This window comes from Ascaphus truei, chromosome 5 (assembly GCF_040206685.1).
Source record: "Ascaphus truei isolate aAscTru1 chromosome 5, aAscTru1.hap1, whole genome shotgun sequence".
Lineage (NCBI taxonomy): Eukaryota > Metazoa > Chordata > Amphibia > Anura > Ascaphidae > Ascaphus > Ascaphus truei.
Window position 1 is genome coordinate 240,992,727 of NC_134487.1, and position 17,254 is coordinate 241,009,980.

At 44.9% G+C, this 17,254-nt stretch overlaps 1 protein-coding gene across 1 annotated transcript; it reads left to right on the forward strand.

The window, feature by feature from the left end:
* The first annotated feature begins 8,603 nt into the window (after window positions 1-8,603).
* FAM178B (family with sequence similarity 178 member B) lies at window positions 8,604-15,503 on the forward strand. Its single transcript, XM_075599018.1, has 3 exons — window positions 8,604-8,824; window positions 9,309-9,461; window positions 15,299-15,503. The coding sequence occupies exons 1-3, from the start codon at window positions 8,804-8,806 to the stop codon at window positions 15,377-15,379; spliced, it is 255 nt and encodes an 84-aa protein (XP_075455133.1). The 5' UTR covers window positions 8,604-8,803; the 3' UTR covers window positions 15,380-15,503.
* Window positions 15,504-17,254: the final 1,751 nt, after the last annotated feature.

Here is a 17,254-nt window from a genome sequence, read left to right on the forward strand (position 1 = left end):
GGAGAAACCGGACATCGCCAGAAAGCACGTCTGATCCTTTGCGAAGACCCTTTAACGCCCAGGTGCCGTCGCACTGGGCAGGTAACGTTACGCACGTGCACACACGAGTACTCGCACATAGTGGCAGCGCTGACCACGGGACAAGGGGGGTTATTCTGTGGACACGGTGTGGGGGTACACGTGGTGGGTGTGGGGATTACGTTATATCCTAATGCAGTACTAACATTGAAAGTGATTAGTATAAGTTATGCGCATATATGCAGTAAAGCATGTTCTGTTTTATAACCGTGTGATTACCGTGATTGTTTCCTGTGAGGGCCTCCTCCCACTCCGTTGGGATCCCTCCCAGGTGGAGGCGTTGCACCACGAGATCGTTATATGTATGTACCCCAGGCTACCCGAGCGGAGGCTTAGGCTCCTGAGAGCCATACAGGTATACACAGCATCAGTAGCGCCTGTATTCACAGGGAATACCCGTTACATTTATAATACATGCCCTATACCAGGGTTCATCAAGTGGCGGTCCGTGGGCCAAATGCAGCCCATGAAGGGCCTTAATGTGGCCCTTAGACTCTCTGCTAATTTCATACTAGTTGCTATGGCAGCTTAGTGCAGTTTTCCATGCTGACTAATAATGTTGTCTTTAAATCTAAAATGACATTACATTACAATATGGTTGTAGTCATTCCTCTCCTAAGTGTTTTTTGATGTGACCCCTTAGGAGAACTAGTTGAGGATCCCCCCTTCTAACACAGACTAACTGAGCACCCACTGATATATAAATAGCTTCCCACACTGATAAAATCAGACAGAGCCACTAAGGCTGAGGACCCGCTGCCGTCGACGGTGCAGCCGCATGCGTGCGAGCCACCAGCCTCTTGCCTCCAGTCTGCTGGTCCCCGCTGCCTCCTTCCGACGTGGCTCAATGCGTGCTGTGACGCGTCAGCCGGCCGGAGCTACAAGCATCTGGTGATCAGAAGCGCTGACGCATCATGTGGTACGCGAGTGAGCCAATGAGGAGGGAAGGAGGGGAGCTACGGGAGGGAGGCGGCTTGGGAGGGAAGTGTGCCTGTGCAAGAGCAAAGTAGATGGCGCGATCTATCCCTCTCCTCCCGGACTCACAACCCCCCCTCCTGTGGACCCACAACCTCTGCTCCTTCACCCACAACCTCCTCCACCCCTCTCCTTGGGCTCAATGGCCACACCCCGACCCGCTTTGTCCACACCCCCGCCGCCGAAAAAAGTTTACTGCAGACCGCGGTTCATTGACTTGCACGCGCCGCAGGCAAGCAAGGCGGCTGTGCGGACATGTGCAGCGGGGCCTTAGCCTAAGGAGTAAGAAAGTAAGACTGCTCCCCACAAAGCAGGGAACATTTGGCTCTCCTTTTGAACTAGTGAGCATGGAGCCTTGAGTTGGAAGGGCAGCCTCTCTCCCCTTTTCTGCATATCATACTCCATTAACCCATTCACAATGCATTGCAAGCTCCTGTCAGAGGACTCATTGCATTATGAAGGGGTTATGGATTGTAAAGGGGTTTGTGTTCAGTCACAGCTGTCAGGGCTCCCAGCTGGAGAGCACGACCTCCCATTTGGATGCCACATCCACCCCTCCCAATTCAGTCTCTGCAGGACACAGGCTAAGATTTAACACACACTTGTCACCCCCACGAGTAGACACTATGCACATCACATTTTGTCATTATGCTTATACCTCATCCACCCCTTCTGCTTATAGAATGGACGCACCTACTGTCACCCCCCTCCTCCCTCACTGCTTTTTTGCCTTCAATTTTTTCAGGTCATACAGTATCTCTGCCATGCAGACACACTTACAGCCATCTGGCTCAGCCCTCTGGCATTCCCCTTATATTGAGGCACAGCTGAGCAGCAGATGTGGTGAGGGACCTGAGTGCAGCATAGATTGGACTTTTGCAGAACTGTATTCAACATCTTCCCTCCTCTGTTTGCAGCAGAATAGACCCCCCCAGCAGCCATAGGTTTGGAGTGTATATTTTCGCGTCATTTTCTCTCCTGCAATTGAGTCGCTTTAAAACAATGGGTTGTTTTTCCATCAGTTTCTTGACTGCAAAACCTGGCCACGACTAGTGCAAAAACTGCAACAGATTTATCAAAAGAAAAAAACTCATTGCTTTCAGGTCAATTAGGGGCCCCGATAATTACAGCTGCTGACCCCACAGCCTGCACCTATAGCCCTCTTCATCTATTCTAAACCATACAAACAATACCACTATTCTGAAGGACTCTTCTGTTGGTTAACCCCTTTAGTGCCAGAGGGTCCAGTCCGTCTGACTCTCAAAGGGTTAATGCTGAGGGTATAGAGCAGCATATTTCACTCTGAATTTCTCCAGCAGTTTTTATTGGCAAAAATATTGATGCAAAAAAATATATCCAACTTCAGAAATGTGTAATAATTTGCCCAATAACATAACTTAGATCATATTAACCGTGGCACTTCTTCAGCTCTCAGTTCTTTAGTGAACCCATTTCTTGCTATTTTCTCTCCTCCGATAAATGATGGCAATATTTTCGGGGGAATCTCATTCTTTGGGCGTTACATGCACTTTGCAATCCTAAATTTCATCTCTTAAGAAACTTCTCTTGCCAGAAATGGACAGGGTAGTTCTTTTTTAACACATCTGATGTCTCCATCTCCACTTTATTTTTTTTGGAAACGATTTGCCTCTTTCCATGGTGTGCGTGTGTAGTGTTATTGGCACTATAGCTTGAGGTCCTCGTTAACTTATTGAAGTCCGAGAGAGGTGAATGATTCATGTCGGAAGGATTAGAACAGACACGGGCAGTCATTGTGTCTATAGAATTGTCGCCTCCTTTGCGTGACATTAAGTAGAGCTTTTGCTCAATGCTGACATCTTTGTACACAGTATATTGTAAGGCCCAGACCCTCCCCATCTCTCCAGCGGGGCCAGGAATGACTTAGCCCCTGGCTCCCTTGGGTGGTGATGTCACCTCTCTCTGGGCTGCTCTTGGTTTGCTTTCTCTTTTTCCACTGAGGCATGGAGATTGTATCTGCATCGTGCTGACACAGGCATGGAGAGAAATAGTGAGGGAGCCTCGTGGGATGGGGTACGGGAGACACCCCAATATCACAATATCCTTCTGATAGTCTGATTCACACTTGCTTGTTTTGTGTCATTTTGTTGCTGAGAAATACAGTCTACTGTCCTATTATTTATCACTGTCGTTCCCTGGTCCAGTGTCACTTAGTCATCACTGTCTCTCTGCTTTTTAACTTAGTTTTAAAGTAAATGCTGAAAACAGTCAAGAATGTATCTACATGCCTCGCACAGGCTCCCCAAACCCGTGCCAGGCTCTAATGTATCAGATTCTAATGGGCCAAATGTACTAAACATTGCTAAGCCTTAGGGCATGGGAGCACAATCTTTTTTCCCTGCGCCCCCCTGCTGGCTGTTCCCCTCTCTCCGCCCCCCCCCCCCCCCCCCTCATCTCGGCATCATGTTGTCACGTTGCCATGCCGATGCGTCTCCAGAAGCCACCGGAGCCAAGGTAAGTGCAGTTTACAGAGGCCTTCGCCACTTCCCCGGCACTTAATTTAAGTGCCTTTGGAAAGCGCACGGGGCCTCTGTAAACCCCGCCCACCCACAGACAATCTCGGGGCGCGCCCCCCAGTTTGCGTATCGCTGCCTTGGAGCACCTTATATTGCCCGTTCAAATGAATAGGCAACAAGGTACTCTGAGATTAGCAATAACAAGGAAGTACAGAGGGAGAACAAATGTATTAAATAAAGATGTGTGTCACGGGAGACCAGGACTTTTATACCTTCTGCGATCAATTCACTAGGCAAAACAAGGTAGTGGAATAAAATGTAGTTTATTCGGTTAAACCCACGTACACACAATGAAATACAAAATACAGACAGAATACACATTTACTGCGGGTCTGGGGGGTGAAAACTAGCCTCAAATAGGTGCTGGGTGCCTGCTTCGGAAGGCTTACCCTGACCGGGACCAAAGTCCCGAGCTTTCTGGTACCCTTTCCAGGAAGAATAAACAACCGCTACGTTCTATTCTGAGAACTTGGTCCCCGTGTCTGACTTAGCTCCAAAAATGAAGCTGGTTGCTCTGCTGTTCGCACCAGCGCAACTTTGAAATGCCCGCCCTTGCTTCACCGACTCAAGCCACTAGATGGTCCGGTTCTCTGATCGGGCCGTCTCCTTACATACACTCCGCTGAGCTATCTCTAATATGGAAGTCGAAGCGGCGACCAATCAGAGCGTGGGAATTTTACCTCCAGCCAACCACGAGCCGGAGGCCAACCCATTGCCACCCACTGGGTAGGCTCCACCAAGTCTGGCAGTCCAAAAGATGCCCCAGTGAGGTGCCCTTTGTTCTTCGGACCTGGTACTTCGCCCTTCCCAGCTCACCAAACGGTTTTCTCACCTCTGGACATCATTTCTCTCCTTTGAACTCCGACGCCTATGAAGATGCCCAGGCTGACTGTATAGACATTCATACATACAGTATTAAACATTAAAACACTGTTTTAATAAATGCATATTTCTTGGGGAACCTTATATATGTGTGGGAAATGCGTCTGGGATACTTGGGCTCGAAAACCAGGATTCATGGAGACACTGTGTAGCCCCGGTGTAATTAACCTCGGGTACCCATGCAAATCATGCCTGCACATCGGGGCGAATTACGGGACTACTGGTAACATTGTCCCCCGAACTCCTGCAAACAAGATACATAAATTTTTACCCAAATATCCCACCTAAAACTCCCACTCCCACAGTCTTATGTTTCGGGGGCAACGGGAACATGTAAAACCCCAAACAGGTCAGATTTTTGCTATACATTACATTATACCTCCATAACCCACCACGTCTTTATGTACAGATGCGTACCCGTAAATAATATACGATTTTTGGGTAAAATATCAGTACTACCGGTATCTCTGGTCAGCAACATTTTATACAGATTTTATCTCTAGTTGCCCCCTCGATATCTACCCTTAACCTCCCGCTCCCAAAGTCCCAGTCCTGCAGTTGTTTCCTTTGGGGAACCTAACAACACATGGCATCCCTAGCTTATAGTCCTGCAGGGGACAGTATAATGGGAACATAGGTACAGGGAAACATAACAAAGTGCATTACTAGACCCAAGAGCTGACACTCAGCTCTTGGCATACATTTTTTTAGGGGCAGCCAGCCGGGCTTCACCTTTATTATGAATGCTGGCTACCACCTACCATCACAAGGTGCAAATGACATGTCCCCACAAAAACCCCTAGACAACTATATAGGAAGTTAAAGCGTAAAATACCCTAATAGAGACACTGCACACTCAGGACGTAGCAACGTTGCAACATATATCTATGAAATCTAAATACCCCCAACCCCCAATTAATATACAAAGCCTGCATCTGATGAAGGGGGTTGTTCCACACCACCACCCACTCCCCACCCCCCAAACAGTATGCATGCGGCTCATGGGGTTAGGCAGCGCTAATAGTGCCTGGCGACGGCGACGCGATGTCGCTCCAAAACAAATCCATTGACTCCGTCGCAAGCGCTTATTGTAAGAGCAAGTTGGCGCCACCAAAAATTTTGAAGCCGGGTAAATTTGATTTTTTTAGAGACAGTCACCACATTTTGCACTTTTGCTACTTTCAGTGTAGCTACTGTACAGAGTCTCTATTGGAGTATTATACTCTTTCCAACCTTGACAAGGTCAAGATGTAATACATTTTCCCCTGTGTTTCACTTCTAACTTTCAAAATTAAGGAATTTACCCAGAGAAGCCTTGACAACCTGTGAGGGGTGTAGATTCACTCTTGTGTTTTGTCTGTTCAGTACTCCAGAATATTAGAGGATGTCTGTGTCGTGTGTGTCCCCCCCCCCCCTTTCCTCCTGATATTTTGGTGTATCTAGGCTAAATTTGTTCAAGTTAAATTAATTTGGCCCCATTACTGAAGAAGGGAGCAAAAAAGCCCTTCAAGATTGTCTGAAAATATTTGCTGTATCTGTATGTCCATAAAATAATGCATTCGCTACTCACTTTTGTATCATTCATCTACATCTTTTTGGAGGATTTTAGATAGTTGAGTAAGTGTGTCTTGTGTCTGTCTGTGTGTGTGTATCTTTACATACCCACCCCACCTTGTAGTTTAGATGACAGAAAGAAACAGTTTCCTTATCTTTCCTAACAAATACGCATAGAGCTGGCTGTGTATACAGCAGTTTACGTAGTAGTATTTGCAAGCGTAATTAAACCGTGACCCAAAGAACTTACAATTTCAGTTCAGGTGCCTGAGGCAAAGGAAGATACACTGATTTGCTGCAGGTCAGATGCTGCTGTCCTGATTCTTAAAGCATATTCTCCATTTTGCACCAGGCTTCTCCATGTCCTTTCCCCCATGTGCGCTTGTTTAGGAACCTCCTGGTTTGGAATGATGTTTGGCTAAATGGGCGATGACAGGTCATTGTGTTTGCTCAGGGATCTCGTGTGAGAAGAGCCTGGAGGGGTGTTTAAGGCTTTATTGTTAAGAAGGTTTGTGTTACAGCCGACCTGTGGGATGGGGCTAAAGGCACAGGATTACCCTGTTGTGACCGACTGTCACAGGAAATGCTTGTAATTGTTCACAATTATCGTAGCCATGGGGCACAAATAATTGTTCTGGACCAAAAGATTTAAATTTTGTGTAATAATTACAACTTCATTGCGTGAGTGAGAGAGACCCCATTTATGCTTATGAGTCTACTCAAGCTGGAAGTGAAAAGCATTGCCTTCCAATGAGTGTTTTTCACTAGTAATGAGTGTGGCCAGTTTGTTCCAAGATAGGGAAAGCACCAGTATAAGGCTACGCCCCCGCTGCCGCTGACCCCGCTGTCTGCGCGGTGCTTGGCGAGGTTACTTCTCGCAATTGAAATTTTGACATCCCCGCTCACGCGGTGTGCCCGTGCGCTCATGTGTGGGCATACATGCTCACTCACGCTTGGCGCTTACATAAACAAAAAAAAGTGACTTTGAACCGCACTCAGCTTGCCTGCAATGCCCACCCCCCAAACGCGCGCTTGAAAAAGTAGCGCGGACACCCGGCGCTCATGCTTGGAGAGCTCGTGACGTCACCGCTCTCCAAGCATGAGCGCAGTCAGCACCAGCGTGGCCGCAGCCTAAGGCTAAGGCACCGCTCCCTCAGTCAGTGCGCCCGCACTGCAGACAGGTGGCGCGCTGATAGGCAATTGACCGCTACTTGCTGTCTGTAGGGAGCGGGAGATATACATTTTCTGCCTCTCGCGCATCACCGCTCCCTCCTCCCGAGCCGGCCAAAAGTTAACAAAAAAAACCAAAGACACACACCCGCAGTTCCTTCCCTGCTCCCCTCCACTCACACACACACAGGCACTCACACAGACACAGGCACTCACACACACACAGGCATTCACACACACACAGGCACACACACACAAAAAGGCACTCACACACAGGCAAATACACACGGGGGGTGAATCGGGCAGAGGGGGGAAATCGGAACGGCGGGGGAGCAGAGAGGGAACTTGGATTGGCTCCCTTGCGTGTCACGTGACGCGACACCCGTCAAAACCATAAGCTCTTTGTAGCTCCAGCTGGCTGATGCGTCACAGCACGCAGTCAGCCACGCCGGAAGGAGCCAGTGGGGACCTCCAGAACGGAGGCAAGCAGCTGGTTGCCCGCGGCTGCGTGTGCGCCGCCGGCTGTAGCGGGACCAAGGCCTAAGAAAGCACCAGTACATTTTGGATTACACACCACAGAGGAGAGATCACAGTGAACTGAGATATGCATTTTTCCATTAAGGAGATGATTATTTATTGTCGTTACACACACAAGCTGAGGAACTAATTGAATTATGCAAACTGCAAGTAAATTAGCACACAAACAGTTGGTGATGCCAGAGCTCCTGTTAATCTCATTACTACTTTGTTTCTCTTCACAACCAGGCTTCCAGGATACGAATATGCACTGACCAGTGTTCATACAGAATTTGCAGTCAATAAAGAAGAACTGTCAATGTGCAAAAGCCAAATTTAGAGAAATGAGGGAGTATAGAAAAGATTAAAAAAATTAAGTTTCCATTTTTTTACGTTGCATAGCCAGCAACCAACTTCGCACTGATGAGACCCAAAGGGTTGAAACAGCTGTCTGAGTATGTTTACTCGCTACGCACTTCTTTAACCCAGGCTGTGCTGAAAAAGCTGTGTAATGCGGCAGACATAAGCTTATAGGGTTCCATGTTAAAGTGGATGACAAGTAAAGAGTGACCCGCTGTGCTCATTTCTGTTACCCAGAATCCCTTGCTGCAGTGGAAGCACTGTTTGTTGAGTGATAATGGGGAAAGACAGAGCTGCAGACCTGTCTGACACATGCAAATGCACCACAAGTGGTATTTTTATTTTTTGTACGCCATTTTTTTAATGAATAATTCTTCCCTCAAAGTATGCGTGGGACTGCTTTCCGGTGAATAAGACTTCCTTCCAGTGTGTACGACTTTCTCTTAGTAATATTGCCTTCCAAAGAGTGAAACTACCATCCAATAAATGGGACTATCTTGGGGTATAGGAAATGGTGTCCCATACTTGTTTGACACAGTTAGAAATAGTCTTACGCAAAAGCAAGTTACTGGGATGTTATTGCTAATGGACATTAAATCTTTCTGGAGCTTCTGTAATGGAAGGTACTCACATTCTCACTTTTTCATCCCTTTCAGGCCTACTATCTATGTCATACTCTGCTCACATTGGCCAATATTGTAGTGGGCACAGAGATGTTACCCTCAGATAAGCGGGTGAGTATTCTGTTCACATGTCAATTATTATTATTATCAGGCATTTTTACCAGGAAAGATAATTTGTGACATTAGACCTGTCCTGGGGAGGCTCATGATCACTAGGAGTCAGGCCCATTAGGAATTGAACAGACACTGGAACTGCAGGAGGTTAGAAGTGTATTATTTACTAAAGTATCCTGACTGCACAACTTGGGCAAAATCAGTGCAAAAAACAGTACTAGATTTATCAAACCAAAAGCGTCCCATTAAAAGTAACAGGTGTTTGTCTTTTGATAAATCTGTTGCTACTTTTTATGCTGGTTTCGTCCCCGTTTTGCAGCTAGGAGACTGTAGCAATGAATTCCCATGGATAATATTCTGCAGTGCGCTATATTTCTTTTTACTGGGGGAGGGAATGAACATGCCCTAATAACACTGCTGTTTTTTGATGAAATTCTGCTAGCTTGAAGGTCCAGTTTTCACCTCTGTTCTCGCTCTGCAGGGTGATCTGCACCAGTTGTGTGTCCAGTTGGACAGACATATCAACAGCAACATCCATGAGAATCCTAGTATCATGTACCAAAGCAAACTGAAGGACCTGGCAACCTATACCCACGTGAGATGGCAGGAGCTGCTGTCCCACTGCACACCCCAGGTACCACAAACCTCTCTGTCCCCAGCCGTTGGTGGCATCATTATGGTTAGGGGAAAGCTGTAACCCAGTGTGTCTAGACAGGTCCCTTTGACTCACCAGAATCTAGATTCAGATATATCAAAACGGGGATTGTGATCCATTCCATTATCAACCCATTACCATTCCATTCCAACGTAGAAGACCAAAGTCTAGCGGCTGAAAAACTGGAGCTACACTGATGCAAAAATACGGCACTAGTTGTTTTACAGTAGAAAATCTGATTAGTTTCTATGGGAATGTTTTTCTTGGTAGTTTTGGTGCAGTTTTTCGACCTCGTATGCCAGTACCTTAACCTGCTTGTCAATACGCAAAAATATGCTGCTCTATCTGGCAGTGAAGTGGATCCTGGTTGGAATCTGACCTGTTGCAGTTCTGCCTGTACAGTTGGCATGATTACTCAGTGTGATAATACATGCCATTTCTAACATTCTTCATTTCCTTATAGAGCATTATGTGGTAATTGTCACAAGCTTCCTTACACCTTACCCCATCTCCCCCGGCTATTTCAGTAACAGACATCCCTGCAGCACACAGCAAGAGCAGGGAGAGAGAGACTATGCTTCCTCTGCATGGGTTTAAACAAAGCTTGTCCAAGATAATTACAGATTACTCACTCCCGCCAGAGACACTGACGTCTGCAGCTACACAGTAACTGGGGATTCATTAAGTAGTGGACTTTCCAGTGTTCACCTTGCTGGGCTGCCCAGTCACAAGGATACAGTGGATACAGAGGTATCAGTAACCTGGATGGAGTGAAGGGGCGGTTGTGATTAATACTGAAGATATTTGGGGTCCATGTATAGAGCTTGTTTAAACTGTACTTTTTATTCATCCCTCCCTATTCGCTGTGTAAAAAAAAAAAAAGAAACTCGCAATTACATTTTTTGGCCGCGGAATAAAATGATGGCCTCGCATCATATGGAAGATCCCATCCTAATATCTATGTACATTCTTTAATTTCTTCCTGTCTCTTTCACATAAACACTGCCTAGAAAGCAAACTGATTGCAAGGTTTCCAGAAGAAGCAAAACAGCTGGATATATAAGAGATGTGTGTTCGAAATGCCTTTAAGCATCAGTGTTAAGACTAAATCCAGGTCTGAAAGTAGGTATTACAGATTTTACCTTACATGAAAATAGTGGGGGTGGGAGATTCACCTCTAATAGGTATGAAGTCAGAGATGGGATCAGCAGCTCATATTGGCCAACATAGCTATCAGTGTTCTGATTTGAAGAGCACTCTGACATGTAGTATAGCGGGGCAAATATCAGTACTCATATAAGATTGGAAGCTCTTCAGAGTTGCGTTTCCCATTTACTCAGCACGTACACTGAAAGGAATAACGGGAGGAGAGGTTACCATTAATAGTTTAATATATAGGGTTATAAATAAGGCACAGATGGGAAGCATTGTACAGAAAAAAGAATCAGGGTATATATATATATATTGTATCATGCCAGCCACATACACTGCCCTGCATGGAGATTCTATAATCACACATAATACTTGGGAGTATCACAAAATAAGCGGATGTGTGTGAGGGATGTGTGGCCATACATATGGTAACTGTTACAAACACTCAGTTACCGTTCCCATCAAACCAGTTTAGCGCAAGTCTGGGTAGGCTGGATTAGGAGGGGGCAAGGTACTCTCAGCTAATTGCTCTTTGTGCTAAAGAGGAGCTAACGACAGGGAAGTCCGCAGAACAGAGGTACAGGCTGATTGTCGTCATTGAGTAAAGAGGAGTGGGTGTGTTGGAAGCAGACCTCAGGGGAGCAGGACCAGAACGGCATCCAGCAGAGTGGTCAGACCGGATTAAGTGCCAGCCCTTCTGGTTCTGCAGGTCACAGGCAGTGTGACGTATACACAAAGGGATCCCACCTTGTGAGAAGCGCATCTTCATCCTCTCTGTGCTGGGAGGTAGCAGAATCCCAGGATCAAATAACCTTGGAAATATCACTTTATCTCTCAGTGCATCAGACTTCCACATTACACTGTGAACTCGGTTAGAGTTAATCATATTTCAGTTTAGTACAATATATTAGTCTTGCAATTAAGTGAAAAGTCTGGGCCCTGTAACACCCTCAGTTATATTTTAAGAGGGGTTGACAAGTTTTTCAAAGTTATGCTGGGAAGTCTTACAGCTGAACAATATGCAACCCACTTCTTCCAACCAAGAAAGCTTCTACCTAACTGCAATGATCACCTGCAGTGATTCCCAGCCTTGTTATCACAGCTATTAGAGGAGGAAGTTATTAGAGGAGGAATTTCTTGATATGTGTATAATTGTGTCAGATGTATGAAACTTGATAAACACTACATTTCACTCCAATGCTAGTAGTAGCGAATTACTGACCTGCTGCAAAATGTTTGTCATGGAACAAGAATCACATTCCTGCCCGACCCCCCTTCTGCTTGTCAGCTCGTTAAGTTCAGCTGCAGGCATTGGTTCCACATACACACACTGTGCCTGTGTAACATTTCTTGCCCCTGAGCACGTAATCAGTGAACTGCTACTGCAGCTTCTCCAGTCCTCCCAATTAATGGACTTTCCCATGTTCTCCCCTGTCCTTTGCTGACAGTTAGTGCAGTCCCACTCAACCTTTAGTGTGACCCCTGCCCCTCACTTCCTTTTCCACCCTAGATTACAGTGAGTCCAGACCTGTCTGCATCCACCCCTGGTAAGGCCTTTCTCTCTTACCATAGTCTAACCCCATAGAAGCATCCCACATAGAGAAGCACTCTCTGCCTACACCACACCTACAAGTTCCTGTGTTTTCTAATCCAGCAATAAAATTAAGAAAGACATTAAGGACTTGTCATGCTTTGGAAGAGGGAGGACATGAGTTGAGCTTACTGGAATCATTCATACATCATTCGTGACCCTGGTTCCAGGAAAATGTTAATAGACTGTGTGATACACATCATAGCTCCCAAATAGAGGGTCAAATAGGAACATTTTAGCTTTCATTCTGAATATTCTGCAGACTTTTCTTGGTCTGTCAGATTTCCTGTCAGTCTGAATGAAACCGTTTGGGGTCAACACAAAGAAAAGTTTGCTTTGAAGCACTGTGCCATTTTCTACTTGTCAAATGTATGAACAGTATCGCGTCACTTTTTGACACAGATTTTTACCCAGGGAATTTTCCAGCAGAAAAAATGTAGAAGTATGACACACAGAGATGCAGAATTTAATTCATCCTATTAAAATATTTTGTGAAATCAAAAGCTGCTGGTCCCAGGTCACAATATAGGTCCTTAGTATATATGATTTGAAGCATTTTTCCAATGCTGGATAAGAGATTATCACTGTAGAAATGAATGGGAATAAAATGTTCTCCTGCACGGAGAAGACATCTTCTCAGCATATTGAACAGGGGCCTTAGTGTCAATGTTGCTCCAAAACTGCCTTCATACATAGGCTCTTATGTTCATACCTACCAGAGTAAACTCTGTACAGCCTCTACCCATGTTATATTCCTCATCCTCCCCTCTTCCGACTCCCTGCCTTGCTTCCTACTGAGCATTATCTTATGACTTTTGGGAAAGGGCTCAGGGGTAAGATTATGTGGTTCTGACACCCTGCCAAGCAGAGTTAACGTGCTCAGCCCTACATGCAGCTGCGTTTATAGGGATTACTTTCACATGAACTCGCAAGGCCGCCTTGTTATTAAGGCTCTGACCTCTGACACTGGTGACGCCGGCTCTTGAGTAGCACCACAGTAACCCTGGGACCAAAAATCCGGGACCAAAATGGTATTGTAAGCATTTGTGTGCAGGGTTTTTATCAGGCTCCGATAGTAGTTACTCTGTATTAGTTTATTTTCTGCGTACAAACCACCATTACTTTGCCTTTTAAAATCCCAAATACATACAATTGGATCTGTGTACAAGGGCAATTTTGGAACAAAACGAAGACATTTTATTTTGTGTTATCAAGAAACTTCTTACCAGTGTGCGCCAGCTTGTGATTTGGAGAATGTCAATAGGATGAGTTACATGATATACATACTATAATGGGAATAAATCATAATTCCCCCCCACACTCCCCCCCTGTAATCTGTGTCCTAAAGCCCACCAGGTGTGAAGTGGAGTAACTGTCTCTGGCTAGTAAATCTACGTAAGTACCAGCACTCACTGTCTAATAGCCTGTGGTCTGCTCCTTGTGCTCATGTGGAGTGCTGAGTCCCTCAGCACTCCACACGAGCACAAGGAGCAGACCACAGGCTATTAGACAGTGAGTGCTGGTACTTACGTAGATTTGTTAGTATTATACAGGGGAATAAGGGTCCCCTTTGGTTCCGTGCACCCTGCAATTGCATTAATTTAACATCATCAGAGTGCTGTCTATCGTCCCCCTTTTACCCTTGTCTCTGGCTAGTGATGTGCATCAGATGTAAGATAAGGGCTTCTTGTATTTGATATGATCGAGCCGTGCGTGATATTTTGCGTTGATACAAAAATTCCCCTACTGTGAAAGTTTCCTGCATTTGGAGAAATATTAGTGGCAAATAATTTGAATTCTAAGCTTTATATCCTATATACTTTATTACATTGCATAGGGCTAATGTATATTATGTGATATTTGTTCTTGCGCTTCTTCACGCCAAATCATTTTTACAGAAGCATCAAACAACTGATATCCTGACACTGAAGGGGTTAACTCCTGCTATTGCTCCATGAATATATGTAACACTCACAAGTGATGAGACACATATTCTAACTTATTTCCTAAGGCCCTGAATGAATATGCCGTGAAGAAGCTTCCTTGTGCCAAAGAAAAGACCAACTCCATTCAGATGAATGGGATGCAAGTCTTCCCAAAATGGGGAAGTTATTTCCCGTTTATTGAGTAGTGTGAATGTAACGTCCAAACATTACTTTCTGCATTTTGATATACAGCATCTATCAGGTTCTTCTGAGCGGAGAGAAGAGTGTAACAAACACTGCCGCTTTTCATGAGAGACTTGGGAGTGGTGCAAACCATGCAGTCTCTCAGCCGCTGCACTAATGATCCCTTCAGACAAGCAGGGGACTGCTCGCTGTTTAATTAATAACACTAATTAGGCCATTTCCATTCATTTGTTTTGCTCTTGCGTTTGCAGCTCCTTTATATCCTGTCTCTCTGGTGCTTGAGTTGTCAGATCGCGTGGCAGGTGGTCCCGCACGTGTAATCCAGTCACTGGCAGGGACATGTTTCACAGGACTTCTGTGATCTGCAGCGTCCCCAAACGCTGGGATATCAAAGTCTTAATGTATCTCCACAAACTGCAGGCACTAAAAGGGCCTTTTTAATGTACCTATAGACTATTTGCCACTGTGTGGTTACATGGAGCCACAGGAGGCGTTATGGGGAGAGGTTATATGGAGCAATAGGAGTTGTAGGGAGGGGTTATATGAATCAATAGGAGTTATGTTATAGGGAGGGGTAATATGGATCACTAGGAGTTTAGGGAAGGGTAATATGGATTAATAGAAATCGTTATAGGTTGTGGTTATATGGAGCAATAGGAGGAGTTATATGGAGCTGTAAAAGAAGTTTTATAGCTGAAATATTTTGATAATTAAACCCTGTCTGTTCCTAAGCTGCAGTGGGGCTTTACATGAAATATATAAGACATTTACTATATGAAACTCAGGCCTTTGGGAAGAGAATATTGAACAGTTCTCAGGCAAGATGGCGTTACTAAAGTTTCTAGACTCTCTGTTTGATACATATTGCCGTAATGTTGGATGCACTCTGACTCATGCTAAAAAAAAACACATATATTTATTAACAACTTGTGTTTGCCATTCAGAGGAGATACTGCAGCTGCTGGGACCCCTGCACAAGCTACGATGCCCCTGGCAGCGAGGATGGGGGAGCTGAGCCTCTGTAACATCTCTGCAAAAGACGCCAGGAGGGGCAGGGAGAAGATCCAAAGCAGATGGAACTGTCCCTGGGAAAGTCACTCCCATCAGAAGAGCACTTTATAGTCTCCATGTTTATATACACACAAAATACAAGCATTTTAAAAGAAAACAGTTCACAAGCGTCACTGTTTTCTTCAATCTGACGTGTTTGTACATTTTTGTTTTCAGGCTTCTCTGGAACATCTTATCAAAGCATTCTGGCTGCAATATCAGGGCTATAATTATGAGAATGCATGACATTTATCATAGAAGAAGAATCTCGCTGAATGTTATGGATTTTTTTTTCTTTTGATGCTTGGTTTTAGCATTGGTTTTGCAGCCAGGAGACGTTGAGCCGCTAACTTAATTAACCACAGCAAGAGGCATATTCTATATCCACTTTGGCGGCTATACAGTAGCATGAGTTTCCCTGTGTGTGTCTTTGTATGCGTGTATGCATGGGTTTATAGACTGTATGATTGTGAGCTTTTGGGGGTTATTTTTTAAAGTGCGATAGTGCCAATCAGGCATTTCCATGTGGCTGGACCTTATCAGTACTATCACACTTTAATGAATAACCCTACTGATGTGTTTATAGCACTGCGTGTTTGTACATTAGTTCCTGTTTGTGTGCACATTTCATTTGTATGTACATAGATGTTCCGGTGTATGTCTGCATTGAAGATGTTTCTGTGTATGTATGTTTGTATGTGCATACATGTTTCTGAAACTGCGCTTGGTTTTATCCATGTTTATGTGTGTGAGTATATGTGTATTCGTGTTGCACAGGCCCAATCACTGGGTTATCATAGTTGTACCATCGCTCCCCACTAGAGAATTCAAACACTCCTTCCACTCGGCTTCCAGTTGTCATTACCAAATTCCACTAGGTTCAGGGACATGTATTTTTGTATGTGCATCTTTGTGCTGGAGCATGTGATCTTTTATTATGTGTGTGTCAGTGTTTGCATCTCTATTAATGTGTAAGTGTGCTGTTCTGTGTTCCCATTTCATACGTGTATGCCCAATCAGTTATAGATTTCTAAAATAAATAAATAAACTTTCACCCCGAACGAAATTATGAGGTGAACCGCTCATCCTCTAATGTGTCCTGGTACAAAAACACAAGGACATTTTGCAGAATAATGCTTCTATTAAAGAAACCTGGAAAGTTGTGTTTATGGTAACATAAAACCTTGATTTTTAAAATCTTAAACCCATTACTGACAACAATAAGGGGTTTCAAGGTTCCTGAAGAAGCCATAGTGAAACGCGTAGAATCAGCTGTTTTGGGAGCCACTGAGGATTAACACGAGGAGGTGCTGGCAGACTGCAGAAGCCAAACATCCAGGGGAGCTTCTTCCGCCCTCATTCGAGCCGTCACAAGATGTGATGCAGGCGTGACGTACGCGGAAGCGGACGAGGCAGCAGCTTGACCGGCGCATACCTCCAACACCCACCGGTTCTGTACCCTGAATTTTTCATTTTTACAAAATGTGAGTGTATCATCTGTATATGTTTATTATGTGCAATAGACCCTAATTCAACTATACTATACTATTGTGCGCTCTCCTTTATTTTATTTCATTCCTTGGGAGGAATATACAAGGATCCAAACTATTATACACGCACAAAGACCACCTTCTATATAAAGCTTTCAACCACTGAGGGTCCACACAAGGGCTCCTATCAGAGAGGGATGAGTCTCTGGTATGCCTTCTAAATCAGAAGAAATATGTGAGTGAGATCAACACAGCATTGTTTGGATTCACATTTTTCTTAATTGCCTACACTATTATCTGCATTTTTCTTGAACTTTTTCACATATATCACCTGAGATCTACAGCGCTCCCCTAACCTGG

Excerpts from the sequence above, each read along its gene's own strand:
- FAM178B (XM_075599018.1), top strand. The coding sequence starts at position 8,804 with ATGTTACCCTCAGATAAGCGG. Across the intron at positions 8,825-9,308 it reads TGTTACCCTCAGATAAGCGG|GGTGATCTGCACCAGTTGTG; the intron begins GTGAGTATTCTG and ends CTCGCTCTGCAG. Across the intron at positions 9,462-15,298 it reads TGTCCCACTGCACACCCCAG|AGGAGATACTGCAGCTGCTG; the intron begins GTACCACAAACC and ends TTTGCCATTCAG.